The 26,039-nt window shown below is 64.9% G+C and overlaps 8 protein-coding genes across 8 annotated transcripts; 2 read left to right on the top strand and 6 right to left on the bottom strand.

Annotated features, from left to right (window-relative positions):
• Nucleotides 1–955: 955 nt before the first annotated feature.
• On the bottom strand, nt 956–1,759 carry JCM10292_004865 (uncharacterized protein; the record flags this gene model as incomplete). The annotated part of the gene is made up of 2 exons (XM_076646401.1): nt 956–1,139; nt 1,206–1,759. The coding sequence occupies 2 exons, from the start codon at nt 1,757–1,759 to the stop codon at nt 956–958; spliced, it is 738 nt and encodes a 245-aa protein (XP_076508157.1).
• Nucleotides 1,760–2,090: 331 nt separating this feature from the next.
• On the top strand, nt 2,091–4,055 carry JCM10292_004864 (uncharacterized protein; the record flags this gene model as incomplete). The annotated part of the gene is made up of 12 exons (XM_076646400.1): nt 2,091–2,142; nt 2,212–2,371; nt 2,434–2,441; nt 2,566–2,632; nt 2,692–2,722; nt 2,794–2,864; nt 2,931–3,008; nt 3,069–3,234; nt 3,290–3,439; nt 3,528–3,644; nt 3,704–3,932; nt 3,994–4,055. 12 exons carry the CDS (start codon nt 2,091–2,093, stop codon nt 4,053–4,055), a joined length of 1,191 nt encoding a protein of 396 aa, XP_076508156.1.
• Nucleotides 4,056–4,418: 363 nt separating this feature from the next.
• On the bottom strand, nt 4,419–6,299 carry JCM10292_004863 (uncharacterized protein; the record flags this gene model as incomplete). The annotated part of the gene is made up of 4 exons (XM_076646399.1): nt 4,419–5,113; nt 5,173–5,424; nt 5,501–5,686; nt 5,852–6,299. The coding sequence occupies 4 exons, from the start codon at nt 6,297–6,299 to the stop codon at nt 4,419–4,421; spliced, it is 1,581 nt and encodes a 526-aa protein (XP_076508155.1).
• Nucleotides 6,300–6,870: 571 nt separating this feature from the next.
• JCM10292_004862 (nucleobase cation symporter-1 family protein) lies at nt 6,871–9,345 on the bottom strand (the record flags this gene model as incomplete). The annotated part of the gene is made up of 11 exons (XM_076646398.1): nt 6,871–7,109; nt 7,174–7,251; nt 7,410–7,540; nt 7,661–7,742; nt 7,799–7,839; nt 7,900–7,973; nt 8,032–8,303; nt 8,368–8,736; nt 8,848–8,998; nt 9,057–9,117; nt 9,179–9,345. The coding sequence occupies 11 exons, from the start codon at nt 9,343–9,345 to the stop codon at nt 6,871–6,873; spliced, it is 1,665 nt and encodes a 554-aa protein (XP_076508154.1).
• Nucleotides 9,346–10,173: 828 nt separating this feature from the next.
• On the bottom strand, nt 10,174–13,808 carry JCM10292_004861 (uncharacterized protein; the record flags this gene model as incomplete). The annotated part of the gene is made up of 13 exons (XM_076646397.1): nt 10,174–10,533; nt 10,593–10,686; nt 10,767–10,864; nt 10,932–11,023; nt 11,101–11,260; nt 11,339–11,443; nt 11,507–11,623; nt 11,685–11,776; nt 11,842–11,860; nt 11,924–12,168; nt 12,256–12,583; nt 12,652–13,309; nt 13,384–13,808. The coding sequence occupies 13 exons, from the start codon at nt 13,806–13,808 to the stop codon at nt 10,174–10,176; spliced, it is 2,793 nt and encodes a 930-aa protein (XP_076508153.1).
• Nucleotides 13,809–14,201: 393 nt separating this feature from the next.
• On the top strand, nt 14,202–17,488 carry JCM10292_004860 (leucine-rich repeat domain-containing protein; the record flags this gene model as incomplete). Its single annotated transcript, XM_076646396.1, has 5 exons — nt 14,202–14,343; nt 14,410–14,652; nt 14,718–15,001; nt 15,066–17,288; nt 17,351–17,488. The coding sequence occupies 5 exons, from the start codon at nt 14,202–14,204 to the stop codon at nt 17,486–17,488; spliced, it is 3,030 nt and encodes a 1,009-aa protein (XP_076508152.1).
• Nucleotides 17,489–17,926: 438 nt separating this feature from the next.
• On the bottom strand, nt 17,927–21,443 carry JCM10292_004859 (uncharacterized protein; the record flags this gene model as incomplete). Its single annotated transcript, XM_076646395.1, has 5 exons — nt 17,927–18,801; nt 18,881–20,031; nt 20,116–20,542; nt 20,617–20,819; nt 20,896–21,443. The coding sequence occupies 5 exons, from the start codon at nt 21,441–21,443 to the stop codon at nt 17,927–17,929; spliced, it is 3,204 nt and encodes a 1,067-aa protein (XP_076508151.1).
• A 677-nt stretch (nt 21,444–22,120) lies between these two features.
• On the bottom strand, nt 22,121–25,801 carry JCM10292_004858 (uncharacterized protein; the record flags this gene model as incomplete). The annotated part of the gene is made up of 8 exons (XM_076646394.1): nt 22,121–22,286; nt 22,363–22,509; nt 22,580–24,486; nt 24,540–24,613; nt 24,677–25,004; nt 25,076–25,436; nt 25,555–25,581; nt 25,695–25,801. The coding sequence occupies 8 exons, from the start codon at nt 25,799–25,801 to the stop codon at nt 22,121–22,123; spliced, it is 3,117 nt and encodes a 1,038-aa protein (XP_076508150.1).
• Nucleotides 25,802–26,039: the final 238 nt, after the last annotated feature.

Here is a 26,039-nt window from a genome sequence, read left to right as displayed (position 1 = left end):
AGGAGCGAGGGAACCAGCCGGACTAAGTGAGCGGACAATCAGGGCAGGAAGGTCTTGTTTGTTTGTCGAACGACCGCGTCTGCGATCTGCAGACGCGCCCTTTTGGGAGTCCTGAAGATCGCAGGAGCCATGGCAGCGGCGGCGGAAGCCTGACATGTCAAAGTAGATGCATCAGCTGAGGAAACCGAGGGCCTTGGAAGGCCTGGGTCCAAAACTAGCCTTGTTAGGACGGGCCTTCATTTACTAGTCAGGCACGACTGTCGCGTCCAAGCGAAAGGCACCGTTCTTCGAGCCCCCATTGCAAGGGAACGACGCGCCTGGCTCGCGGGCGGAATGCGATCGGAAGAGCCAGTCGCAAGCCAGGAGTGAAGCAGGCCGAGTCGGGCACCGTGTTGCTCAAGGGCGCATGTTGTGGGCATGCAGCTACGCGTCACGGCCAAGGCGTCCACGCTCACACGTGCACCAGTGTTTGCGCGCTTGTAGGAGCCGAGCAGACCTGCAGCCGGATGGGGACTCAGAGCCGCCTGCCAGGCATGGCTCGCACGAGAGCCCAGACGCGCGCCACGCTCGGTCGCGCAGCCCGAAAGGCATGTACGAGCAATTGGGAAGGTCTTCACACGCGAGGCGGCGGCGTGTTGGCGGCATGGTGACCGGGACGAAAGCGGGTGACCTGTTCACGAGAAGATCGTCGCAGCCCCAAGGGTTGTCTTTCGGCTTTTCGTTCAGCTTCCTCGCATGAACACCTGAAACTGAGCTTGCTGAAGGAAGTGTCATTCGAAGAGCACCGTCTAAAAATGCGGGAACGCCGAGGCGAGAGGACGGCATGGTGGAAGCTCGAAATATATTGGAATAAAGTCGACAACACGCACGAGCGACAAGCGTTTCCAATTGCAATGCATTTCTTGTACAAGCGCAGCCGCCTGCAATCCTCGCAGTCGTCAAAGCAGTCCTAAACTCAGCCCGGCAGCTTGCGCCGCGCAACGACCTCGTACTCCTCGTCGCCCGTGTAGCGCCCGCTCGTCGGGTCGAGCACCTTCTTTGCGCCCATTTTGCACAGCACAAGTTCGTCCAGGCGGAAGGGCGGCGCCCACACGGTCGAGCTGAAGTGCTCGAGGAGCGCTCGAGCGTCGAATCGGCCGCTGGAGGTCAGCGGTGTCGAGCGAGTTGTATCGGAGGGACGGCTGCTGGTTGCAGTGGAGCGAGACGGTCCGTCGTTCCGACCGGCATAGCGCGTGTTGACCAGCGTCGTATGCAGTACAACCTTCTCCCTTCCCGCCTCGTTGATGACCAGCTGCTCCTGCACAAACCAGTCTCGCACCGACTGCGCAAAAGGCTGGAGGCGCGCTGTCTTGTCGACGGGGTTGGCGTAGAGAACGGAAGTCGAAGCAGGAGAGTGCATTGACGAGAGCGATTCGAGCGAGACGCAGATCGGCGCAGCGGACGACGGAGGCACCAAAGGCTGGTCTGCGTCATCTGCTCCGAGGCTACCAGCAAGCGCTACACCTCCCGCCTGCGCAAAAAGCTGATCGAGCGGGAGCTTGTTGCGCAATGCGTCCTTTGCGCGGTCGACCTCGTCGTCGCCCGCGAGATGGAGCACGCCGAGCGTGAGGTGCAGCGTCCCAAGCGGACGAAGAGCCTTTTGAGGCAGACCTGCGCTCTTGCAGTACTCCTGAAGAGCCGGGAGAGACTCGGCGAGGTGAGGCCGGGAAGAAGTGGGGAGGGCGACGGGGATGGCGAGGAAGTGCGTCGGCTTCGGCATGCGGGCGGATCTTGGGCCGGATGTTCGGGCAGCAAAAATGGATCTGGGAGCTTGAAGCAGCCGCACTAGCGTCTCCAGGTCGATGCCGCGCTTCGAGGTCGTTCGGTAGATGAAAGTCGGGTTGGAGCTGCCGAGCAGAGGCAAGCCACTCGTGCATGCGCGGACGCTCGTGCAGTGCTCAAGCAGTGTCTCGCAGCTCTGGAGAGGGTGCACACCCGTCCTCGTGTGGGATTCGCGAAAGCTTCGCGATGCGGACACGGTCCGACCTTCGAACAGGCCGCGACGGTTCCCTGTCGCCTCGTAGTCTCTCAAGTGCACGCTCGTCGCTCTCATGGTCTGCTGCAACCCTCCCTTCCGTGCCGAGCACATTGGCTCGCTCAAGCGTGTGTTCCTCCCGCTCTCCCTCCTCCTCTCGCCGCTATGTTTAGCTGACCCGCCCACGACCCCTGCAGGTCCCGCCAGCTTGCTCGCCAAGCGCGCAGAATTCGACGACGGCAAGTGCACCCGCGAGGAGCTCCGCAAGGTCGAAGACGAGGCCATCACCGCGGCTGTCAAGCAGCTTCAGGACCTCGGGATCCATGCTGTGACGGACGGCGAGTTCCGCAGGCACATGTGCGCTTCTTCCGACTTGTTCCGACGCGTTGAGAGGCTGACCAGACCCCCGATCGATACAGGTTCTTCGGTACGGCGCTTTCTCTTCCCTTGACTGCGTCTGCCACTGGCCAGTACTTCATTGCGCCTCAGTCTCGCACCTCGGACGCTCTCATCACGACAAGGTGCTGACTCGATGACGCCGCTGCTCACAGACGGCTTTCACAACAACCTTGACGGCATGGAGCTCGTCGAGAAGCCTTCGCAGGAACTGTACAAGATGTTCGTTCGCCACTTGCTGCAGACCTCTGAGCGGGAGCTTATCCTTCTGGTGCACACAGGTATGTTCCTGACGTCGCTGGCTTCTTCAAGGTATGACCCGTTCCTTCCGCCATGCGTGGCTTGTCTCCTACTTTTCCTGACTGCATACCTGTTCCCTGCAGAGCCACGCCGCCAAGCCCGCCTCGACGATGCTCTGCAAAGGCAAGCTTGTTCGCAACAAGCCCATGTACCGGTTCGTCTCCACATCGCGTGAGCCTCACCGGAATCGCACGAGTATTGATCAAATTCGTTTTGGCAGCCCCGAATTCGAGTACCTCAAGTCGATCGTCAAGCCCGAAGAGGTCAAGAACATCAAGCTCACGCTCGCTGCGCCCGAGTGCGTAGCGCTCCCTCACTGTGCTAACACGAGCCGCTCACTCACTTGCCCGTGAACCAGGTGGTACCACCTCCGGCACGGCGAGCACGCCTTCGACCGCAGCGTGTACCCTACCGAGTCCGACTACTTTGCCGACATTGCCAAGGCGTACCGCGAGGAGTTGGCCGACCTGTACAGTGCCGGCTGCCGCAACGTCCAGTTCGACGACCCGATCCTCGCCTACTTTGTGCGCACGCTTTCGCGTCTCTTGCCTTCCGTCGCTGACCGCGTCAAGACTCCAGTGTGCGCAATCGATGCTCGACGGCATGAAGGCCGAGGGCATTGATCCGTCCAAGGTCCTTGACCAGTACATCCAGCTGTACAACGACTGCGTGCGCGACGCTCCGTCCGACATGGTCATCGGCCTCCACCTCTGCAGGGGCAACTTCAAGGTATGCCATGGCCCGCTCGAGCTGACCGTGTGCTTGCAAAGCTGACTCTGCTCTCTCGCTCCCTTTGCATCTGCGCGCCACCTTGTAGGACGGCATGCACTTCTCCGAGGGTGGCTACGAGCACATCTCGAAGAAGCTCTTCAAGGAGCTCAACGCCCAGGTCTACTACCTCGAGTACGACACGGACCGTGCTGGCGGCTTCGAGGTATGTCGCCGCCGTGCTGCTCGGGAACGCCGGTCCTGACCCTCCTGCGCGCTCCGCAGCCCCTCGCCGACCTCCCGCAGGACAAGGTCGTCGTCCTCGGCCTCATCACGTCCAAGTTCCCGCAGCTCGAGGACAAGCAGGAGCTCGTCAAGCGCATCCACGAGGCGGCCGACTTTGTCGCCCAGGGCAACGGCATCTCGCGCGAGCAGGCGCTCAAGCAGCTCGCGCTCTCGCCGCAGTGCGGCTTTGCGAGCCACGCCGAGGGCAACCCCGTCTCGTCCGACGACGGTACGTTCAGTAGCTCGAGTCTCGCCTGCCGAAGTCGGGCTGATCTTGCCTCGCTTCGCAGTTGTCGCCAAGCTTCGCCTCGTTTCGGACGTCGCCAAAGCCGTCTGGACCGACGCTGTCTGAGTGCCGGCAAGGCTTGCTGCACTGCATTGTAGACGTTGCCCCCCAGATAGACTTGAGCCTTAACGGGCTGGCCCCTACGAAACTCGCTTGATTATTCTCACAACGCTGTTGTGCAGGTCCAGCCGCAAAGGCTAGTCTCCATGCCTGCACGCACGAACAAGTGTCTGTATTTGCGGGGGGGTCGTGATGGGAAGGCATTTTGCGTGACAAAACCGGCGGGAAGAGCTAAACAGAGCATGACAGGGTACTAGGATCGTAGAAAGGAGGTAGCGTTGTATGCAAGGGTATACCAAGAAGAAGGGGATGCGAAAGGGAGAGAAGACGAAAATGTCTGTCTATGCGAGAGTTCCGCGCGCAACGCGGTTAAAGCGGTCCACGGCCACGAGCGGCGGGAGGCCCGTAGCCCGCAACCTCCGACGCAGTCTCGCGGTAGCCGTCGTGCAGCAGCTCCCCTGCCTCGCCACCGCCACCGACTGGGCTGAGCGCACGAGCGGCGCCGCCTGCGCCGGGAGCGCCGCGCGGCCCTGCTGCAGAGGAATGCACGTCGAGGTGCTCCTGGCTGTCGTCGTAGTAACTCATCGGAGGCGTGAAGGTGCTCTGCTGCTGCGCGTACGGGCTCGCGCTCGGCGAGCGATACTGCGGCGGCGTCGGCGGGTAGACCATCCCTCCCGCCGCGCCGGGCGGGAGCGCATGTCCGATCGGCCCGCCTGGGAACGGGTCGTAGCCCGCTGCGTACGCCGCGGCGCCACCGTCAATCATGGCGAGCTGCTCGGCCGAGGCCTGGCGCGAGTGCGCGTACGGGTCGGCGTAGCTGCCGCCGCCCGGGTGCGACGGGTCGTGCGTGCCTGCGGGTGCGTAGAGCGCTCCTGCGGCGCGCACGTCACCTGCTGGGCCCGAGGCGCTCGAGCGGTACGTGCTGAGACCGTCGTCGCCGTCGTCGCCGACTCCGTGAGTGCCCATGGTGCGATGCGTCTCAAGCGGCTTGAGCGTCGATGTCGCAGTCGAGATGGTCTGACCATCGGGTTGCAAGTCGGGCCACTTGAACTCTTCCACGTCGTCTGTGCGCGCCAGCACAGGTGAGATAGAGCAGACATGTGCATAAGAACTGGGGACATACCGTTGTCGAGGCTCGAGAAGCGCCTCTGCGTCATGCGGTAGGCGATGAAGACAATTCCTCCAATGAGTACAACGCCGCCAACGACGCCGCCTACGATGCCCCAAGTCTTGCCCGACGACGAACCGCCTTCCGAGTTGTTCCTCACCGGCACGGATGACTGGGTGACGTGCGTGCCTGTTGAGGTGCCGACCGAGCCGTCGGCATTCGTGAAGGTGGACGTGTAAGTGAGCGTGACGTCGCTCTGGGTCAAGCCTGTGTGGCGGGGAGGTCAGAACTTGGTCGCGCGCGCCGCAGTCAGACCATAGCACTGTATCTGGCTGTGACTTACTTTGCGAAGAATGGGATTGACTGTTTGCACTCGTCGATTCGGACGGAAGCGGTGCAACTGAGCTGCTGCTCGACGTGGACGCAGCATCGCTTGCGGCTGGCGTGGACGAAGCGGAAGACGGAACTTGTCCTGGCGTCGTCGTCGTGCTGTATGACGTTGTCGAGTCGTCAGGACCAGGAGTCGTACCTGTAGCTCGGCGTTCACCGCGTCAGCAGGATACACAAGCAGCAACGTCCCGATCTGTGCCGCCTTCGCTCCCGGCGCGAGGCGGAAAAGCGCCCGCTCTCGCTCCTAAACGTGCCATGGCCAGCCCATTCGCCCGCACAGACAGCTACTAGATGCAGTGCTCACCTTGCGTCGTGGTTGCCTGACCTTGGGAGGTAGTTGGGTCCTGCTGCGCCTGGGTCGTCGTCTCCTGCGCAGCGGTCGTCGTCGTTTCTGCGAGCTGACTCGTCTGCTGCGTCGTCGTAGGCTCTGGTGCTGCACTGGTCGTCGTCGCTGCGCCGTCGCCTCGGCCGGCAGACGTGTCCGCGCCCGTGCCCGTGCCTCCGTCGCTGCCGCCCGTCCCGTCTCCCGACGACCCGTCCGTCGGCGTGGTCGTGTCCTGCCGTTTGCGCCTGGGGTGGCGGACGAGTCCCGCAGGCTGGAAGCGGGGGCGTACGAAGCGTGTCGGCGCAGCAGAGGGTGCGGGTTGCGCGGGCGAGAGCGAAGAAGACGACGACGAGGCGGTGCAGACGAGGGACGGGCTCGCGAGAAGAGCGAGGACGCAGAGTGCCAGCGCGGGCGAGGCTGAGCGCATACTGCCGAGCTCCTTCGATCTGCCACGAGCACCTCCTGCGGCGATGAGCGAAGTACGAAAGAGCTCGACGGAAGTACGGACCGCTCGGGCAAGGCTCGTGCGGAGTGCCGCCTCCCCTGAGCCTCGCGCGACCGTTGCCTGCTGCGCTTTCGTCGGAGAAGACGCACCTCGGCCTCCTCGCATGCGCGCACCTGCGCCGCGGCCACCAGTCGATCGGCCTTCAACCGAGGCACTGCTGGTCCCGCGCATCAGCTCTTCAGATTCCGTGCAGATTTGCCCCTATATCTCTCGCGGACTTGCTTTTGCGCGATCTGCAGAGAAGCAAATGTGCTACAGACTGTCAGCGTGACCGAGTCTCTGAGCGAAGCTGCAGGAGTTCCACAAAGTTCACGCGATGCGCCGCTGCCCTCGCTGGACTCCCGAGCCGGAGATTCCGACAGCCAGAAAGCCCAGCACGGCTCTCACCAAAGCTGCAGTGTAGGGCAAAGACAACAAATTGACTGACAAAGAGACCTGCACAGAAAGATCTAGAAAATCCCCGACCGGACGATGCTCCGAGAGGAGCAGTCCCCTATACGAGCTCGACACCGCCCTTCGCCATGTGCGGCTCTTCCTTGTACTCGGCCTTCTCGCCCTCCGCCTCGGTGCCGTAGAGCGACGCCTCGTGCGGCTTGACGCCCGCGTTGACCAGTGCAGCCGGAACCTCTTCGAGCTCCTCGTCCGTCGGGATGCGCAGCGGGTAGATGAGGCACGCGAGGTAGTAGATGACGAAGGCGACGCCGAAGCCGGTGAAGAAGGAGAGGGTGTAGACTGGTTCGAGGACGGGCGGGTCAGCCAGGCGATTCGGAGGCCCGGGAACGGAAAAAGGACGCACTGCGCTGCGCAGCGAGGGGAACATCGCGGCCGACGGCTCCAGCAAAGCCGACAATGTTGATTGCGATGCCACAGATGTCTGCAGGGAAGTGAAGCGCGAGTCAGCTGGCTGTGGCGATTGCCTCGGGCGTGTGAGGCAGTTTAAGAAGGCCAACTGCTTGTGGCGCCAATCCCGCCCTCTCGCGCAGGCAGCCAGACCGTGGGTTCCACGGATGTAGATAAGATAGTTTAACGTACATGCAATGTACGCGCGCAGGTTGAAACCGCCCCAGTAGCGGTACAGACTCTCTGGCGCCACCGAGTAGAGGTCGGCAACCTTGACGCGCTGCTTGACCACGACGAAGTAGTGGCAGACCATGACGCCAACGCTGAAGATCCGGAAGAGTCAGTCTGACGGTCCTGACAAGCAGAAAGACCCTGCACGATCCCACACCGCAAGATGCGGCAGGATGGCGCAACCGCGTCATCGGGTAATGTGTACCACTCACATAGACGAAAGGAGGACAGAGTAGGCGCTCAAGTAAGTGCTGAAGTTGGCCGAGTCGGAGAGAAGGTGCCACGGGCACATGCCTGCGGGACAATTCTGTCAGCCCGCCGAAAGGCGGCAATGAAGGACGAAGGCGTACAGAAGCCGACAATGCAGGCAAGGTAGCCTCCACGACGGATGCTGCAGGTGCACAACAAGGTGAGCAGGGTTAAAGGAGAGCGAAAGGGCGCGAGGACGCACTTGAGCACGCGAGGCAGAATCGCCGTCAGGTCACAGCCGGCACTCAGGGTGTTCGCACTGATGTTGGTGCCGAGCTGTTCAAGAACCGGGTCAACGAAGGTACGCAGAGCGACTGCATGTAAGGGGACAAACCTGAGCGATGATGAATCCGATGGCGATGAAGGCGACTCCCGCGCGAGTGCCGTGCGAGGCGCCGCCCTCCACCTTGAGGAAGCGCTCCATGACTTCGAGAGGCGACCAGACAAACTCGCCGAAGATGGTCGGCGTGGCAGACGCGATGAGGATGCCGAAGAGCGACGTGATGGCGAAGCAGAGGGGCAGCGACACGATTTGGGGAATGACGACGTCTGACGGCTTGGAGGCACGACTCGAGAAGTCGATGGCGTTGGTGATGAGTGTCGCCACTGCACGGAAAGGGGCGTCAGTGCTGTTTCAGCTTGTTCTCCGAGCATGAAAGGCGGAACTCACTGTTAGAGATGCAGGCCATGAGCTGCCCACAGAACTCCCATCCAAACTTCTCGCCCTTGATTGTTGCCGGCGCGTGCAGCAGGTCGCCGGCGCCTCCCGCCTTGACCAGACACCAAGTGAAAAGTGCGATGCCTGCCGCAGGTGCGACCGCAGCCTTGACGGTGAAGAGATGGCGGATGGTGTGCATCGGGAACCAGACAGCGATGGCAAGGATGAGCATGAAGAGGAAGAAGCACAGGAAGTGGGCCGTGTCGGTGCCGGACGAGGGGATGCCGTTGTGGAGGTTGGCGAGAGAGGGCCAGATTGCGAGTAGGAGGCAGTAAACGGCCTGGCCGCCAATCCATCCCTGCACACCTGTCCAAACGCAGGCTGCAGTTGAGCGTAAGACATGTCAGCTCACCGCCCCAGATGGCTTGCAGCTGGGCCCTCCAGTCGTGCTGAAGCGTCGGCTGGGAGTTTTGTAGATGATCTTGCACTCACCCATCACTCCGCGATTCAACGTTGGCCAGATGCCACCGTAGATTCCGAACGACGAGCGGATGTAGGCCGGGAAAATGACGTGAAGGCGGGCACCAGCGACAGCGTTCAATGCGACGAAGCAGCCCGCGACGCCGTACCCAACCCAGACAGCCTGTTCAAGCGCTGTGGGTCAGTCTCTGCAGTATGTGCTCGAGTAGTAGCAAGGTCACCAGCCAGCACTGCCACCAGGTCAAGCCCAACCCGACGCCAGTCGACGCGATCATGAAGGTGCTGTTTCGCGGGAACAGTCAGTATATGTCCCCGGACAACCGTAGTGGAGAACAGAACTAACTTGACATTGAAGGAATCAGCCAACCAGAAGGACCAGTAGTTAATTGCGGTCCACAGGCGATGCTCGGGCGGCACGGGGAGCAAGTCGGCGTTGGAAAGCATGCTGGCGGGCTTGCCGTTCGGCTGGCGGAGCTCGACAGCGCGCCAAACGCGTGTTGCGGCCGACATGGTGACTCGGAAGCGGTTCGGGGTGGCGGGGAGGAGAAGAGGCGACGGCGAGGAGGGTGAAAGTCGTAAGACCGGCGGGTGTGTGCGGAGACCGGCAACTTCAGGCGGTAGTGCGTGTTGTGTACGCGCACCGACGTTTGCTCGGACTGTGTCTGCGGCGAAAACAGCAGCAGCAGCGGTGCAAGCGAGCTCAGAGAGCGCGAGCGAGGAGTGATAGCGAGAGCAAGAAGCGGGAAGCAGGAGGGCTCAGCGTGCCCCGCGGCCCGACCCAGCTGGCAATCAGGTGCAGAAGTTTTTTGAGCTCGAAGGGGGCGCAGCACTCGATATGGAGATTGAGGAGAGAGCGGAGCGGGAAAGGCGGCGAAGGGGCCACGCGCGTTCCTCGACGGTCTCGTACCGGTAGCCCATTCCTCTCTTGCGGCAGCGCCTTTTGCGCTAATTCCTGTTCAGACGTCGAGAATAGGACGACTCCTACTCGCAGCGTTCTGCGATAGCCCCTGTAGAGGGTGTGAGCCGTCAGATAGATTTGGTACGAAGCCGACTTGGCCCAGGGCGGATAAAGCGGAGCTTCGCCGCTTTCGCCTACGACCGATCAGTCGCCACATCGAGAGCTCCAGTCCAACACGCGAGCAGGTGCGAAGGGATGCTTGCTGCTGATTTCGGTGGAGGATAGGAGATGGCGGTGACCGGGTCAACGCGGAGACTGTCGAGGCAGACATATTCAGCCCTCTAGAGGCAGGCGGAAGGCGAGAGCTCCTGGGTAGACCGCAAGTCTCGTCGACCATGTGCTCGACGTCGGCTCGTGCGATTGCAGCGGAGCTTGATGAGCTACCAAGTCGCGGCGAGTTGGTCCAGCAGGCCCGCCTCATCTCCTCCAGGACTCGTGAAGGTCGCCGCTGTCCAGTCCTCCGAAGCGAGCGTGTTGAAGAAGCTCGAGAAGTCGCCGTTCTCAAACGACGTGGGCGCCGCGAAAGACGGGTCGAGCGAGGAAGGCGTGTTGGCCATGGCATTGGCTGCGGCGTGAGCAAACGAGACGGGAGCGGCACTGGACGGCGTGACGGCGGTGCTGTGTGCGCCAGGGTAGGGGGAGGGAGTGACGGCGTAGTTGGCGGGCGTCAGGCCCGAGTTGAAGGGCAAGACGGGCTTGGCCTCCTCCGCCGCAACTTGCCGCGAGACCCGCTTGAGCACCTGTAGATGCCTGAACGTCAGCACGATGCGGAGCGTCACAGAGGCGCAGCTCAGCTCACCTGCGAGAAGGGCTCGAGCGAAGGTATCGGCGTAGAAGCCATCTCGTGCGCCGCGCGAGTGGTTCTCCGGCTCTCCTCGGCGTCCAGCAGTGCGCTGCAAGTTCAGCGCCGAAGCAGCAGGCAGTAGGCATTAGCTGACAACCCCCACAGTGGGAGCGAGCATTGATCACGCACGATATGATCTTCCTCCCCTCCTCGACGACTGCTTCAAGCGCAGGCGTCGCAGCCTTCGTGTCAAAGATGGTCCGAGCCTTGCTCAGCACGTCACGCTTCTGCGAGCAGGAAGATCGTGCGCGTGAGGACCGCTGAGCTGGCTTTCAAAGGGAAGGAAGCACGTACGTCTTTGATCTCGTCTGCCGGCCGGTCGTGGTCGATGGCGTGGAAGAGGTCCATCATGAGCACGATCGAGCTCGCGAGCGTGCCCGTGTACACTGTGCACCAATTTTCGCGTGTCAGCACGTCATTTCACCGAGGAGACGCGCAGTTTCGGGCGAGACTCCGGACGCACTCCACCATCTCGACGTCTCGATCTGGAGCATCTCGAAGTTGCTGCTGATGAGCTTCTTGGCCGCTTCGATGCACTGCAGCGTCGAGTGGCGGTACGGGCTCGACGGGTTGTAGCCGCGCCCGAGGAATGGGCGGTTGAGGCGCACGAGGCGCGAGTAGACCTGCGATGCGGGCGGAGTGAGGCGTCAGCGCGACAAGGTGTGGCGGGAACTAAGCGGAGAGCGCAAGGGCGGGCGCACATCCTCGTGCAGGCAGGCACGCTCGTAGGCGATGCGAGCAGAGGGAGGAGCTGCGCCGCCCTCTCTGAACACGTCGGGCACATCGACCAGGACGTCGCGCCACGCCTGTTACTCTCCGAGCCGGTCAGTCGGGTTTGCAGTCAGATGAACGCTGCCCGCGAGACGCACCTTGTCCTGCTCGAGTACGGCAGCGTAAGAAAAGGCGCTGTCGGACAAGACGAGCTTGTCGAGCGCGCCGCGGATCTGCTCGGCGACCTTGCATTGGACGAGCTGGAACGAAGCGTCCTGTGGAAAGGATGCGGAGCGTGAGATCGCGCACAGACAGGATTTGCGATACGAAGCGTACGGTGTAGACAGTGGGCGGAGGCGGGGTGGGCGTCTGCCAGTCGGTGCGAGAAAGGTCGCGGAGGTTGAGATTGAGTGGACGAGCGGTGTTATCTGCAAGGGCAGCGAGGTCAGTGCCGAGGCACTGTTGAGATAAGAGAACGGGAACGCGAACGAACACTGCGAAGGATGCAGTAACTGAGGGAAAAAAATGAGTGTCAGCCCTGCGCCCGCCTCCATCGAAGAGCAGATGCGACGTACGTAGCAGCGGAAACACGGCGAGTCGGACAGCCACGAGTCGATGTTGACGAGGTGGTGCCACAGCCGAATGGCCGACTCGCGCTTGCACGCGTTGCTCCCCGGCGGGAGCGCCGGGTCGTCCGGCGGCATCGTCTGCGGATTGCTGCCTAGGCGGTGTAGGCCCATGCGTTGAGCAACGCGGATTGCAGAGGCGGCCCAGCCGAGGAAGCGGCCCTGCTGGCCGCTCGAGGACGCGATTTGGATGTCTGCGGGTAAGAGCGACCACTCAATTCAGCTCTGTTTCTCCGCAAGGGCACGCGAAGGTAAGAGCGAGAGAGAAGACCCGAACGCACACTGGCCAAAGAGAATGATGCACTGGATTGTGCGAATGCGCGGCGTCCCGCCCCACTCGCCCAGCTGCAGCGCGCGCAGCGCGGCGTCGTGCCACACGCTCGGGAAGTCCTTGAGCGCCTGCTCGGGCAGTCCGCGGAAGAGCGAGAGGTCCTTTTCGGCGCGCGGGCGCGACCAGAACCCTTCGATCGAGAGCGCGAGGACCATGCAGAAGCAGGCGATCCAGAGCGGGTCGATCAGGTCTTCGCGCCCCTGCGAGAGCATCTCGACGTATCGCTCGTGCTCGATCGGGAAGGCGACGGGGTCGAGTACGCGGAAGTCCCACTCCATCTGCGGGTGTAGCCCTGCGGTGAGTCCTGCTCTTTACAACGAGAAAGGACGACACCGCCCGTCCGCACCTCGTCAAAGTACTTGCGGATGAGATACTGCGCAATCTCTGGGTCGGGTAGCACGGCGAGGATCTGCGCGAGCGCGTCGTGCCTGACGGCGGGCAAGTCCGTCGTCGACACGGCGAGGTCGAGCCCGAGGCGGACGGCGCTGCGGGGCCGCCCGTCCTGGTCAAAGCTGAGGGGCTCGGCGAGGATGCTCGTCCAGCAGCTCGTGAGCTCCATGTCGGGCACCTTGACGTACTTGTACGTCGCGACGGCCGTCGACTGGGCCGCGGCGTGCAGCGCGCGCAGGACGGGCACGCGCGCGCCAAAGGTCTGCTCTTCAAGGTCGGCGACGGCGTCTTCCGTGTCGGACTGCGACGCGGGGTCGCTCTGCGCAGTTGTAGCGGCTGGCGCGGGCGCGGCGGGGTGGGGAAGGGCAGAAGAAGGAGCGCCTTTCGGGGGCGGGGGCGGCAGGGACTGGCTCGGCGCTGAGAAGAGGTTCGAGGCGACGTTGGGAGACGCATGGACCGACGGGGTGCTGATGAGCGAGGCGGGAGAAGTGTGGAACGCTGCAACGCCGCCCGAAGCAGAAGCGAGGTGCGGGTTGACCTGGTGGAAGAGCGACTCGAGGTGGGCGAGGCGGCGACTGATGGCCCGCACTTCGGTGTTGAGTGCATAAGGCGAGCTGTGGCCGGGACTCGGTCAGTAGGCGAGGCGGGAGAGGGGAGGGCAGTGCACGCGGAACGAGCGGAAACGCACTCGACGTCCTCATCGTCGTACGAGCACACGTCGGCCTTTTTGCGGCGGATGCAGGCCTCGCAGGGCTGGCCGCGCGAGCACTTGATCTTGCGGCGCTGGCACTCTGTGCAGCTGAGCGGGAGGCGCTTCTTGCGGGCCTTTTCGTCTTCGTCGTCGTCGTCTTCGTCCGTCTCTGCGTCGATGACGACCTTTTTACCCTTTGCGCTGCCCGCGCCGGTGCTGCTGAGGCGGCTGCGCTTCCTGGGCGGCTGCTGAGCGGGGTCGGGTGCGGGTGCCAAGTGCGGGAGAGGGAGCTGGGCGGGGTGCTGCGACGTTGAGGGGACGGGGTGCGGCGGGTACGGGTAGGCGAATCCCGGCGGGAGGGCTTGCGGGTGCGGGTGCGGGTGCTGGTGCGGGTAGCCGTACCCACCATACCCCGGCTGCATCTGCGGCGGTGCTCCCTGGGCTCCGCCGTCTGCGCCGAGATAGTCGGCGGGGGCGTCTCCTGGCGGAGCAGCGGACGAGCGGCGCGTGGACGAGGCCGCAGCAGTGCCCGAGTGCTTTGCGCGAGAACTCTTTGGCGGCATCGCCCTCGCCAGAGTCGCGTGCAAGGCGGGCGCGGAAAAGGCGGAGAAACCCAGGTCGGGTCTGATCGCAGCGTCTTCTGCAGCAGCGAGTGTCCAGAGCTATCGAGTGTATGCATCACACATTCATGCACATCCGTACCTTGCTGGATCAGTTTCTGACGCGAGTCGGGAAGGGCCAGTGTCTCTCGCGCTCTCATCCTCCTCGTTCAACTTGCATTCGCGCTCTCGCTCGGCCCGCAGCTCTGAGCGAGCATGAGCACGCCGAGGACGCCGCAGAAGCTGCGTGCGGCCGGGCTCGACGAACCGGCGCCTCGTTCTTCGCGTCCCGTCACTCCCGCCCGCGATGCTGTTGCGCGAACCAAGGCAACTGCAGGAACCATCGCGAGCCCACAAAGTGCGTTCAGCAGGACTGTGATTGGAGAACGCAGAGCTGATGCACCCTTCTGTCACGGTCACGCAGTCCGGGCCGCGCTCGCAGCCCTCCGCAAGAAACGCGAAGCGTCCAGCGACTCGACCTCCAACTCGCTCCTCGACGAACCCGACCCCTTTTCAGTGCCTGCGCCCCAGCCATCAGCGCCAAAAGAGCAGACCGAGGCCTCGGCGGAAGCGGGGCCGAGCAGGGCGCCGACAGATGACGGCGAGGTGCTTCTCGAGTGGAATGTCAAGGACGAGGGCAGGCTCATCGAGGCCGCCAAGAAGTCGGGTGCGTCTCCTTACCTGACGAGTAGGCAATACTCGTGCCGCTAACCGTGCACGCGTGCGCCACAGGTCGCCTCAATCTCGCTGCGCGCAGCTTGACCGCCATTCCCCCGGCTCTCTACTCGTCTCTCCTGCCACGCTCCTCCCGCTACCACCCGAGCAATCGCGACACTTCGCACTTCCGACAAGAGCGACCGGTGGACCTCACCATCTCGCGCGGGGATGATGACGAGGGCCAACGCGAGACGACGTGGTACGAGCAGCAGGACTTGCGCTCGCTCAACCTCTCGAACAACGAGCTTGCGACCGCCGGAGACGAGCTCGGGGGCTTTGACGAGCTGGAGAACCTGGACGTTCGTCAATGCAGCGGGCTTTGTGCGCCTGGCAGACCTCGACTGACGCCTTCCGCTCGTGCAGTTGCACAATAACCTCCTTTCAACTCTGCCATCTTCCATCGGCTACCTCGTCAACCTCACCTCGCTCTCTCTTTCTCACAATCGTCTCTCGACCTTCCCCGCGCAGATCCTCAACCTGCGGCACCTGCGCGAACTCTCGCTCGCGTCCAACGAGCTCACAAGCCTGTGGCGAGCCGACTGGCGCGCGCAGCTCGACGACGCGCTCGTCCCGCCCGACGCGAGTCCGAGCGCGACGCCCGAGTCGGCGCATGGGCGCGGCGAGAGCTTCTGGGACTCGTTTCCGAGCTCGCCGTTCAAGCGCAGCGAGGCGGCGGCCACGGCGGCGCCTGTGTCCAAGGCGCCGTTCCCGCTCCTCACGAGCCTGTCACTGTCGAACAATCCGCTTGCGGCAGACACGTTCTCCGAACCCGGGTTCGAGCTCCCGCCGCGCCTCGTCTCGCTCGATCTCGCCGGCTGTGGCCTGACCGACTCGGCGGTCCCGCCGAACGTCTTCGGCACGCTGCGCTCGCTGCAGGAACTCGACCTGTCGAAGAACGACCTCGGCGACGACCTCTTTTCGCCCGCGCTCTTCCCGCCCGCGGCCCCGTCGGCGTCACCGTCGCCGCTCCTCTTCCCCGCGCTGACCGCGCTCGACCTCTCGCTCAACCCGCTCGACTCGCTCGCCTCGCTCGAACACTTCTTCCTCGCGTCCGTCCAGCGCCCGATCGCCTACACCGGCCTGCCGCACGTCGTCTCGAATCTCGTCCAGAACGAGGAGCGCCGCACGGGGCGGCGCATCGGCGTGCCGCCCCAAAGCGCCGCAGAGGGCGGCAGCAGCGAAGCGACGGAGGTGCAGGTCCGCGTCGTCGAATGCATGCTCCGCTCCGAGCAGAGCCGCCGACGCGCAAAGTTCGCGCCGACGGCGACGAGCCTCGCACGCGAGGCGGCCGAGTCAAAGCGGGCGCAAGCGAGCGGTGAGGGTCCGGGCGACGAGGAGCGGGCGCACGAGCAGCTGCCGGCGCGACCTGCTTCACGCCGGCGCTCGCCGTCCCCGCCCGCGTCGCCCTCTCCGGCCTCTGCGCCGCACACGCCCTCGCGCACGCGCCGCCCCGTCGTGCTCGAGGACTGGGAGGTCGAAGCCGCTGCGGGGCTGAGCACGCCTGCGGGGCGGAGAAAGGCCGCGGCGGCGCTGGCGCGCGAGAGGGACGAGGCGGAGCGCGCGAGGGTCGAGGAGGAGCTGAGGACGCGGCGGGAGAAGGAGGTTGAGGCGGAGCGGGAGCGCGAGAGGGCGCAGCGGAAGAAGGAGGAGCAGGAGCAGGATGAGCTCCTTGGGCGCAAGATGCGCGAGATGCAGCTGGGCGAGAAGCGCGACGAGGTGGTCGACGGGCAGGTCGAGCCGCCGACGCCGTCGACTGCCTCGACGTTTGAGCCGGACGAGCAAAGCTCGCCGCCGCCGTACTCGCCTCGTTCGCCCACCTCGCCAGCACTGGTGACTGCGCCTGCAGCACCGGGAGCACCCGCCACACTCGAAGCGTCCGAAAGCGCTCGCGAGGCGGACTCGTCGGACCCGGCCGTCGAGCTGATATCCTCGGCTTTGGTGCGATCGGCGGCAAAGACGGCAGTGGCGCTCTCGTCGCGCTCCCTCGCCGACCTGCCCGTACCCTCTACCGGTTCTGCTCCATCCGCATTGAGTTCGCCGACCCATGTCGACCTCTCGCGCAACACCCTTCTTGCAGTCCCGCTCAGCGCACTGGCGACCTGGGGCTGGGCGTCCGCGCTGCGGGTCCTGACGCTGTCGAACAACCGCATCGCGGCGCTCGAAGTGCTCTCGACCGCGAGCCAGGGCGTCCTGTTCCCCTCGCTCGACTCGTTGGACCTCTCGAGCAACTATCTCCCCTCCCTCATCGCCTCGCCTTTCCCTCCTTCTGCTACGCCGTCTCACCTCGCCTCCCTCGCCGAAGGCGACAAGCTCCCTCTCCTCGCCGTCCTCGCTTCACTCGCGCCAACCGTCTCGACCCTCACCTTGCGCGCCAACCGCCTCACCACCTTGTCCGGCATCTCGTCCCTTGTCCTGCCCAGCGCAGACGCCTCGTCCGGCGCACGAGGTATTCGCCGCCTCGACCTCGCCGAGAACAAGATCTGCGATGTTGAAGAGCTGTGCGCCGTCGGCGAGCGGTACGAGCAGGGCGAGCGTGGTGCGTGGAGGTGCGAGGAGCTGGATCTTGCCATGAACGACATTGCGCGGGTGCGTTCACCCGCTGATCCACTTCCTCCCTTTCCGACTTGCTGACAACTCCGACACTGCAGCTTCCGCCTCAGCTCGGCCACCTCCCTGACTCGCTCGTGCTCCACCTCGTCGGCAACAAGTTCCGCTTCCCGCGGCCAGAAGTGTACGAGAACGCCGGGCAGCGACTGGTCATCCCGTGGCTGCGGGAGCGACTCTAGCGTCTCATCACCACCCATGCAGCTTATATAGGCCTCGATCCGTGTTGTTAACATCTGCCTTCCGAAGGTGCTAAAGAAGCTTTGAAGAGTTGCAGAGCAAGCTTTCGGGACAAGCAAGGCGCAAGGAGGGTCGCAACACGCAAGGTACCGTTGCAAGCACTTTGTGTACGTCGTCGTGGCTATGATTGGGTCGGAAGGGAATTCGGCAAAAGACAAAGGACGAGTACAGAGACATGTCAGAGTCTACCAGACACAAAACGTTTCGCTAGCGCGCGTCACCTCGCCCCACTAACGAGGCGCGGGCATCTACAGCCCCGTGTAAAAAACAGACCGTAGCGAGAATAGTCGAGAGGGCAGCGAGGACCGGACGGTGGGAGACCAGACAACAGCTTTTTGAAGACGAGTGCTCGAGATGTTTACTTTTGTGAGCGGCGCTGCTCATTCAGCGTCCCCTCGTTGCGGCGGCTGGTGCTCGCCCGGCCCGCGTTGCTCGGCGCTGTGGCCCGGGCCCCACCCAAACGCAGGCGGCGAAGGCTGGTAAGGCGAATGCAGCGAGGGCGAGTGCCACTGGTGCTGGTGGTGCTGCTGCGGCTGCGGCTGCTGCGAGTGATGCGCATGCGAGTGGTGCTGCTGGTGCTCCTGCCCGTTGCCACCCGACTGCGAGGGGAACATGCCGACGCTCGCAGGCCCACCGCTCGTCGAGGGCGAGTGCAGCGGGTGCTCGAGGTGCGGAGAGTGCTGCGGCGCATGCTGCTGGTGCCCGCCGTACTGCGGCGCGAGGCCGCGCGCAAAGTCGTAGCCGCCGCTGACGTGCGAGAGTGGCGGGAGCGGCGCATGCGTCGGCATGGGCGCACCGTGACCGCCCATCGGCGGGTACGGCGAGCTCGTCGCGCCGTAGCCGATCGGCGGGAAGTAGCCCGGGGCCGACGAAATGCCGGGCGACGGATACTGGGGCGTGTGCGTCATGGTGGGCGAGCCGGCGTGCGAATAGGCCGCAGGCATGTTGGGCGCCGACGTGTAGTACGGCGTGTACGGCTTGGGCGTCGAGTGCGGCGCGCTCGAGAAGGGCGCGAGGTTGTACGCGGAGCTCGTAATGGGCGAGTCCGACGAGCTGGGCGGGAGCGAGGTCGTCGGCGTGCTGCTTCCGCCTTCGGCCGCGTTCCCGGCGGATGCTGCTGCGGCTGCTGCTGCCGCCGCCTCCTTTGCCGCCGCTGCAGCGCCCTTCTTCTTGCCCTTCTTCGGCGCCAGTCCGCCTCCGGCAGCGATCTCGGCAAGCTTCTTCTGCCGTGCGACCGAGCGTGCGTAGCGAAGACCTGCACAGTGCGCCGACGAGTCAGTCTCGACGTGTGGAAAAGCATCAGGTTGACGAATCGGGTAGGAAGCGAGACGCACCGCACGCGTTGCACAGCGTCTTCGCGCCCGTCGGGCCCTTCCTCCACTCCGGGCTGTTGACGGTCCCGCAGCTCTCGCACGCCTTCTGGTTCGGCTTGAACACGGGCCCGTCGGGGCGCTGCTTCGGCGGCTTCTTGGCCCCGCCGGCGGGCGAGCCGTGCTTGCCGCCCTTTGCCGGTGCAGGCGGAGGCGGGACCGCCGAGAGGTCGTCCTCGGCCCCGTCTTGCCCGCCGGGCGGCGCGGGAAGCTGGTCAAAGACGCCCTGCGAGCCCGCAGCAGGGAGCACGCCGTACAGCTCGGTCGGGTGCTGCTGCTGCTGCGACCGATGGTGGTCGAACGGCTGCGAAGTGGGCGGATAGAGCCCGATCGGGTGGTGGAACGGCGAGCGTGGCGCAGGGTCGTGCGGCGACGTGGGCGCCGGCGTAAAGTAGGCGCTGCTTGCCTGCGAGAGCGGGTGCGGCTGGTATGCTGATGCGTTCGGCGGCGGTCCGCTCGAGGCGTGGCCAGCGCCGAAGAAGTACGACTGGCGAGTCAGGCCTGGCTGGTCGTACGGCGAAGAGACGGGATGCTGCTGCTGCTGGTTATAGAACGCAGCGTACGACCCGGGAGCAGGAGACTCTTGCTGCGCGACGGGTGCAGCGGGAGCCTGCAAGTCGCCGAGCGACCCGAGGATGGCAGACGCCGAAGCCACGGTCGGCGAGATGCCGCCGGCGGTGATGGCCTCGACCTCCAGCGACTGGCGGAGCGAGCGCCCGTTGGTCGAGATGGACAGACCATGAGACGGGTCGGCTTGCTGCGGCGAGTTGGAGCTCGCGCTCGAGACGGATGGTGCGCTCGTCTGCAAGCGAGGGAGGACAGGCGGGGCCATCGGTGTCGGCTTGAAGCGCTTGCTTGGCGGAGACGAGTTGTCGTCGGCGCCGCCTCCAAGCGAGGACCGCTTGCTGCTGCCGTTGGCGCCAACCGTCGGCGTGATGGGTACGTCCTCGAGAGCGAACTGGGGCGCCGGCGAGGCGAGGTCGCTCGTGACGAGACTCAGGCCGGCCTTGCGCGCCGAGCTGAGGTACACGCCGCCCGTCTGGAAGCACGCGAATGTGACGGCGCCGTAGCGAATGACGACCGACTCGATCGTCGTGAGAGTGCCATTGCGCATCCTGCAGTGCCAGCAAGGCAGTGTCAGCATGATAGTCGCGGTCGTGTAAGAACAATGCGAGCACGAGGGACAGAAGAGAGCTTACACCGGGTGCTTGCTCCTGTAGCGCCTCGTGCAGCTCGTCCGGCTCTGCACCGCCTCCTTGGGCCTGGCCATGACCTCGCGCGCGAGCGACGAGAATTGCTCGACATCGTACTCCTTGCCGCCTCCTCCGCCGCTGCGCGGGAATGTCGCGATCGCGCGGCCCGCGCGGTCGAGGATCTGGAAGACGTGCGCGGGCGGGCCGTCGTCGAGCGTGGCGGCGGCGGCGGCGGGCCCACCGTTGAGGACCGAGTGCAACGCGCCCTTGCCGTCGTGCGAGGCATCGCTCGGGGGCGAGACGCGCGTGAGGACGTCGACGAGGTCCTCGCACTGCTTCGGCGTCATGTAGCCGGGGAACTCGGGCGACGCGCCGCACCAGTTGCTCCACGCGGTGACATGCTCGGCGTCATTGTCCTGGACAGGGTCCTTGTCTGCAAGGTGTGTGAGATCGCATGAGTGCCAGCTTAACGTAGAGAAGATATAAATGAGCGATCAAGCGACGCACCTGCCGTGACATGGAAGAACGCGAGCACAGCGCCCTGCTGTCCCTCCTTTCCCTTGCCCTTGCGGTCGCCGGCAATCCAGCTCGTCGTGATGTCGAGATTGAGCCAGTCGGCATCAATGGCGTACATGCTCGCATCGCGTGGGCTGGGGGGCTGCGGGCACCCGAGGTGGCGCATGATGCGGGTCAAGCGCGAGTAGCGGCAGCTGTGCGCAGGCAAGAGTTGGCGTTAGCGAGATAGAGCTCGAGTGTTTGAAAAGCGTCGCGCTATTCTGGACGCACCGAGTGACGCTGCCAAAAACGCCCGCACCCTCGACGCCTGCGACGGCGTCGTCCTTCGGGAGCAAGTCCTGGGCAAGCTGCTCGCGCTCGTCGGGGTGGACCCATTCAAGTATGCTGGTCCCGCGGAGCCCGTTGGCCCATTCGCCCATGTGCAGCTCGAGGATGGGGTCGAGGTAGACATATTCGAGCGTGGGTGTGAGGATGGTCCAGTAGCAGCGGATCTGGCCGATTCCGGGTGCTTCGGGCCCGTAGGACGGCGCTGGTGCCGACATGGAAGTCGTTGCCGAGTATGGCGTCGGCGGGTAGGGCGAAAAGGGCGGCGGGGCGCTGTCGAGAGAGTGCGCAGAGGGGTGGACCGGCGGGAAGGGGGAGCCGTTGAAGGGCGGCTGGGGCGAGTGCAGGACGGGAGGGGTCGACGAGGAGCTCGCGGCGAAGAACGAGGCGTCGTAGGCTCCGATCGAGGCGTGCACGCCAGGGAGCGAGTAAGGTGCGCTCGTCGACGACGCCGATCCGTCGAGCGGAGCGAGGTGCTGTCCGCCGGCGGCCATGCTGCTGGGTCTGCAGGGCGTATTCAAGCGAGTCAGTAGCGCGCACTCGAAGCCAAGTCTCGTCCTGCACGCCGTCGTCGTCTCCCCGTCCGAGCCCTGCTCCTGGTGCTGAGCCCTCGACGGGCCGACACCTTCTGCAGACCATCCGACGAGCCGACAGTCTCCTGCAAGCTTCACTCGAGCCCCAAAGACGGCCGTGGGGGCCCTGCAGGGCGGTGCATCGGTCGCCTGAGCGGGCCGGCGAAGAGCTCCGCTGGGCTCGGCCGCCGCCCCTGGAGCTGATTGCGGGCCTGCGAGTGTCGAAGATGTGCGTGGACACACGCTAGGGACCCTGCAGGCTCTGCACGGGAGCGCCTGGCAGCGTCTGGCGCGGTCGGGCGGAGTGATCGAGAGGGCGAGGGCGCGAGGGGGCCACACGAACGCGCGGCGACGCCGAGCGGGAAGGAGGCCGAATGAGGGCGGGCACGCACGGTAGGGACACTTGAGGGCCAGAGAAGGGCGTGATCGGCGCGCTGCGTCGCGCGGACGCTGCTTGCCGAAAAGGCGCTCAATCGAAAGGCTGCTGGCCAAGGCAGGGCGATCGGAAAACCGGAACGAGCGATACAATTTGCGATACACTCGGGCCTACTCGACGTCTACTGCATCTCACTGCCACCTTCTAGCCTCGCCTACACCCCTCACAGCTTGGGTGCCGCCTCCTCGCGCGGCGACTCGACCAAGACCGCCTCCTCGGGCACCGTCGGCGGCAACGGCACGCTCTGGCTTGCGGGCGTCCCGCCGTTCACACTCGCTGCTCCTCCAGCAACCGACGCTGACGTCTCCGCAGGGACGCGCTCGTAAAAGCTGCGCGATCGCAAGAATGAGCACCTGAACCGTCTGCCCGAGCACACAGAGCGCAGAGGGAAGAAAGGAAGCGCACAGCATGTACGCCTTGCTGCGCAGGACCTCGGCCTCGCTCACGGCCGTCACGTCCTCGTCCGAGCAGAAGAACCAGCGCCGCTCGCCCTGGCCCGCGCCGTCGCCCTTGCCGTACCGGTTCGAGAGCACGTACGACGCATAGTGCCCGCTGTGCGCACACCCGGCGAGAGGCGTTAGTCACACAGGTCAGAGCGAGAGTGAGGAGCAGCAAGACGCACGTGTCGAGGCCGCCAAAGTGCACGACGACGGCGTACAGGCGGTAGCGCGCGTTGTGCACCTCGCGCTCGAGCTCGACGGCGACGCTCTCGCGCAGGCTGCGCTTGGCGTCGTCGAGCGCGCTCGCAGCGGGCGAGTCGGCGCCCGACGGCGCCGCGTCCGACGGCGAGCGCATCTTGGGCGGCTTGCCCGCGGGCGCGAGGAACGGGCTCAAATCCATCTCGCGCGGGAACGAGACGGGATCGTCGCGCTTCTTGAGGTTGACAAATGCCGAGCCAAACAGGCTCGACTTGCTCGTCTGCATGAACCGCTTGAGGTGCACGACGAGCACGGGCGGGAGCGACTCGGGCGAGATCAGGTACCGCTTGTGCGCGCGCCGCAGAATGTGCCGCTGCTTCTTCGGCGGGGGCTTGGTCGCGTTGGTCGACGGGACGGGCGACACGGCCGAGCTGCGCGGCGCGGACGGCGCGGGCGGGACGAGCGACTGCGGCGACGCCGAGGCGCGCTTCGCGTTGGGACCGCCCGCAGCCGCTTCGACGTTCTCGACCGTGAGCGGGAGCTTGATCGCGTCGGGTACAGCGTCACCTTCGGGCTTGAGCGAGAGCGGGCCACTCAGACTGGCGGCATCGTCGAGCCCAGGCGAACCGTCCTCGTCCTCGTCGGTCGTCGTCTCGAACGCTTCGGACGAGAGCTCGTAGTCGGTCGAGAGCGACGGCACGTTCGACGTTGCCGCGGACGAGATCGAAAAGTGCCGCATCGGCGTCGGGTTCGCAGCGTCGGGCGTGACAGCGGCCGATTCATCGGCACCCTCGCCCACAGCAGTCGGGGTACTTGCGCTCTCGAGCGGCTGGATTTGCGGGAGCGCCTCGAGCGGTGTGAGCGACGGCACGAGCTTGGGCGAGTGCGCAGGGGTGTTGCGCGCCGTGCGGTCCGCTGGATCGCGGTCGTCGTCGTCCTCCTCCTCTTGCGCAGAGCCGTTCTGGCCAGCAGCGACCTGCGCTGCAGCGCCCTTCTTCGCGGCCCTCCTCGCCGCGCGCCGCTCCTCCTGGGCCTTGCGGCGCTCATCGCGCGCAGCCTTGCGCTTGGCCTCGAGCTCGGGGTTGAGCCACTTCCAGCAGCTGCGGCACGCAAAGCTGTTTTCTCCCTCGAGTACCTCGACGGCCGTAAACTGCCGGAAGCACTCGAACAGGTCCGTGTTCTGCCAGTCGACGCTCGACGCCGGCGCGGGCGCGACGCCGCCGCTCAGACGGAGCTTGGCGAGCGACGCCGACGAGGCGTTGAGCGAGTCGGTCGAGGATGACGCAGGCGTCGATGCGGACGAGTGGTGCGGCGGGGCCTGGACAGAGCCGGGCGGGCGGGCGACGCGCAGGCCGGGCGGAAGGCCGGGCACCGTCGACCCGTCCTGCGGGCCGGGGACGTCGACGAGCACCTTTTTGATGTACGCAATCTGCTCCTTGGACGGCTTGGGGATCTTGGGCCGGCGGTGGAAGTGGTAATGGTGGTGGTGGTGGTGGTGCCCGCCGTCCGAGCCTTGGCTCAGCACAGACAGCGCCCGGCCGAGCGGCGAAGGTTCGCGCGTAGTTCCGCTGCCCTTGACCTCGGGCGGGCGGAGCGACGAGCGTGCCGTCTCGCGCGTGAGCTGGCTCGGGTCGAGCGAGTGTACGCGCGAGCGCGCGGCGGCCGCTGCGCCCGACGCGCGCAGCGTCGCTGGGCGGATGTGGTCTTCATCCGTCTCGTCCGCTTCGGACGCAGATGCGCTGCCCTCGGTCTCGCTGAGCGAGATGCGTTCGGGCCGAATCCCATTCGGCGCTTGCTTGATCTGCGGCTGCGAGTCGTCGGCGTCCGAGGTGTTCTTGCCCGATTTGCGGGAGAAGAACCCGGCCTGCAGCGTGCGACGGATGCGGTCACGCTACGGACGGAAGCGTGAGTACTAGTCGAGGCTAGCGGGAAGAGCAGACACACCTTGCGCATGCGATTGCCTGTCTCGTCCTTGAGCGGGAGAGACAAGTCCATGTAGTCCTCGGTCGTGGAAGACACTGAAAGTACAATGCAAAGCGTGAGCAAGGCCGAAGCGGATTCCAAGTATGGAGCCGGCGCACCATTTTTGCACTCGTCGCAGATGATGAAGCTCGCAAGCTTGCCCTCAAAGATGGTCCCAACGAACGGGCGCAACTTGCGCTGCTTGCGCTGTCGCTCCGTCAGCGCCGTCTCGTCGACTTCGTCCTCGCTCTCGCTGCTGCTCGACGATGACGCGTCGTCCGACTCGGACTCGCTGTCCTCGCCATCGGCGTCCGAGGCTTCGGGCGCAGCGGCAGGCTCGGCGGGAGGCGAGTCGGGGACGCCGGGCATGGCGGTGCGGTTGCGGTCGTGCATGCCCGGGCGGTGCGGCAGGGTGTCAGGCGTCGCCTGGACGATCTTTTTGATGAGCTGCAGGAGGGCCACGCGGTGAGCTTTCTGCTGATGGTCCTGCTGCGCGACACGCTCAATACAAGACGCACGTCCTGTTCCTCCATCATGACGCCGTCGATGAGATGCCGCAGCAGCTCGTGCGAGTCCTGCTGCGTCGCCTCGGCATACTCCTCGTGCTTCAAGCTGAGCTGCCGCAGCAGGCCCTTGGGATTGAACGCCTTTTTGCCACGCGCGCCATCGGAGTCCTTGACCGGGTCGAGCTTGTCGAGGAGGATGAGGAGCGCGGCGGTCATCGGAAGCGGCGAGGGGAGGGCATCGAGGTCGGGATTGTACGAGGGCGAGGTCGGCGAGAGCGCCTGGAGCGCAGGCGACGAGTCGGGAGCCTCATTGATGATGTCGCTCAGAGGCTGAGTCGCCGACAGCGACTGGACGATGGTGTTGTAGAAGCAGCTGCGCGGGAGGAGATTCAGTACCGATGCCTTTCCACTCGCCATGATACGCTTGGTCGCAATGACACGAAGTACGCCAGGAACATGCACGCGAAAGCAAGGCGATGACGCGGACTCACGAGTTCCCCAAATTGACCAAGCCGACACTGTATGCGGGGGTCCGGAGAGAAGAGGGGGAGCCGCGCCGAAGCGAGGGTCAGCGGTGCGTCGACGGCAGGCGGTAGGCTCGCACGAGCAGCAATATGTATAGAGGACGCACTGGAAGATGTCGCGGACGAGCTCGTCCTTGATGGACGACGAGTTGCTCGCGGACGAGTTTCGGCGTCCGCCGAAGGAAGGGAGCGCGACGGAAGAGCGTCGGCGCATGGTGAGCGTGCACGAGCGCTGTTGAAGCTTATCTGCACGTGTACAGCGCACAGGACAAAGTCCACCAGTGAGCGCGTCAGCAGATCCGAAAGTCGTGGGCCGCAGCCCGAGGGGAGCTGGCAGCGCAGACTCCTGTGGCAGCTCCAACTGTCACAGGAAAGGCGGGTCAGAGTGCTACGTACACTCTAGTCCCTAGCAGCGAGTCTAGCGATCCGCTGGAGAGGCGAGAGGAGCGCCG

The sequence above is a fragment of the Rhodotorula paludigena genome, assembly GCF_050403205.1.
Source record: "Rhodotorula paludigena JCM10292 DNA, Rt_paludigena_JCM10292v1_ctg4, whole genome shotgun sequence".
NCBI lineage: Eukaryota > Fungi > Basidiomycota > Microbotryomycetes > Sporidiobolales > Sporidiobolaceae > Rhodotorula > Rhodotorula paludigena.
Note: the sequence above shows the minus strand (reverse complement) of the source record. Positions and strands in the feature narration are given on the sequence as shown.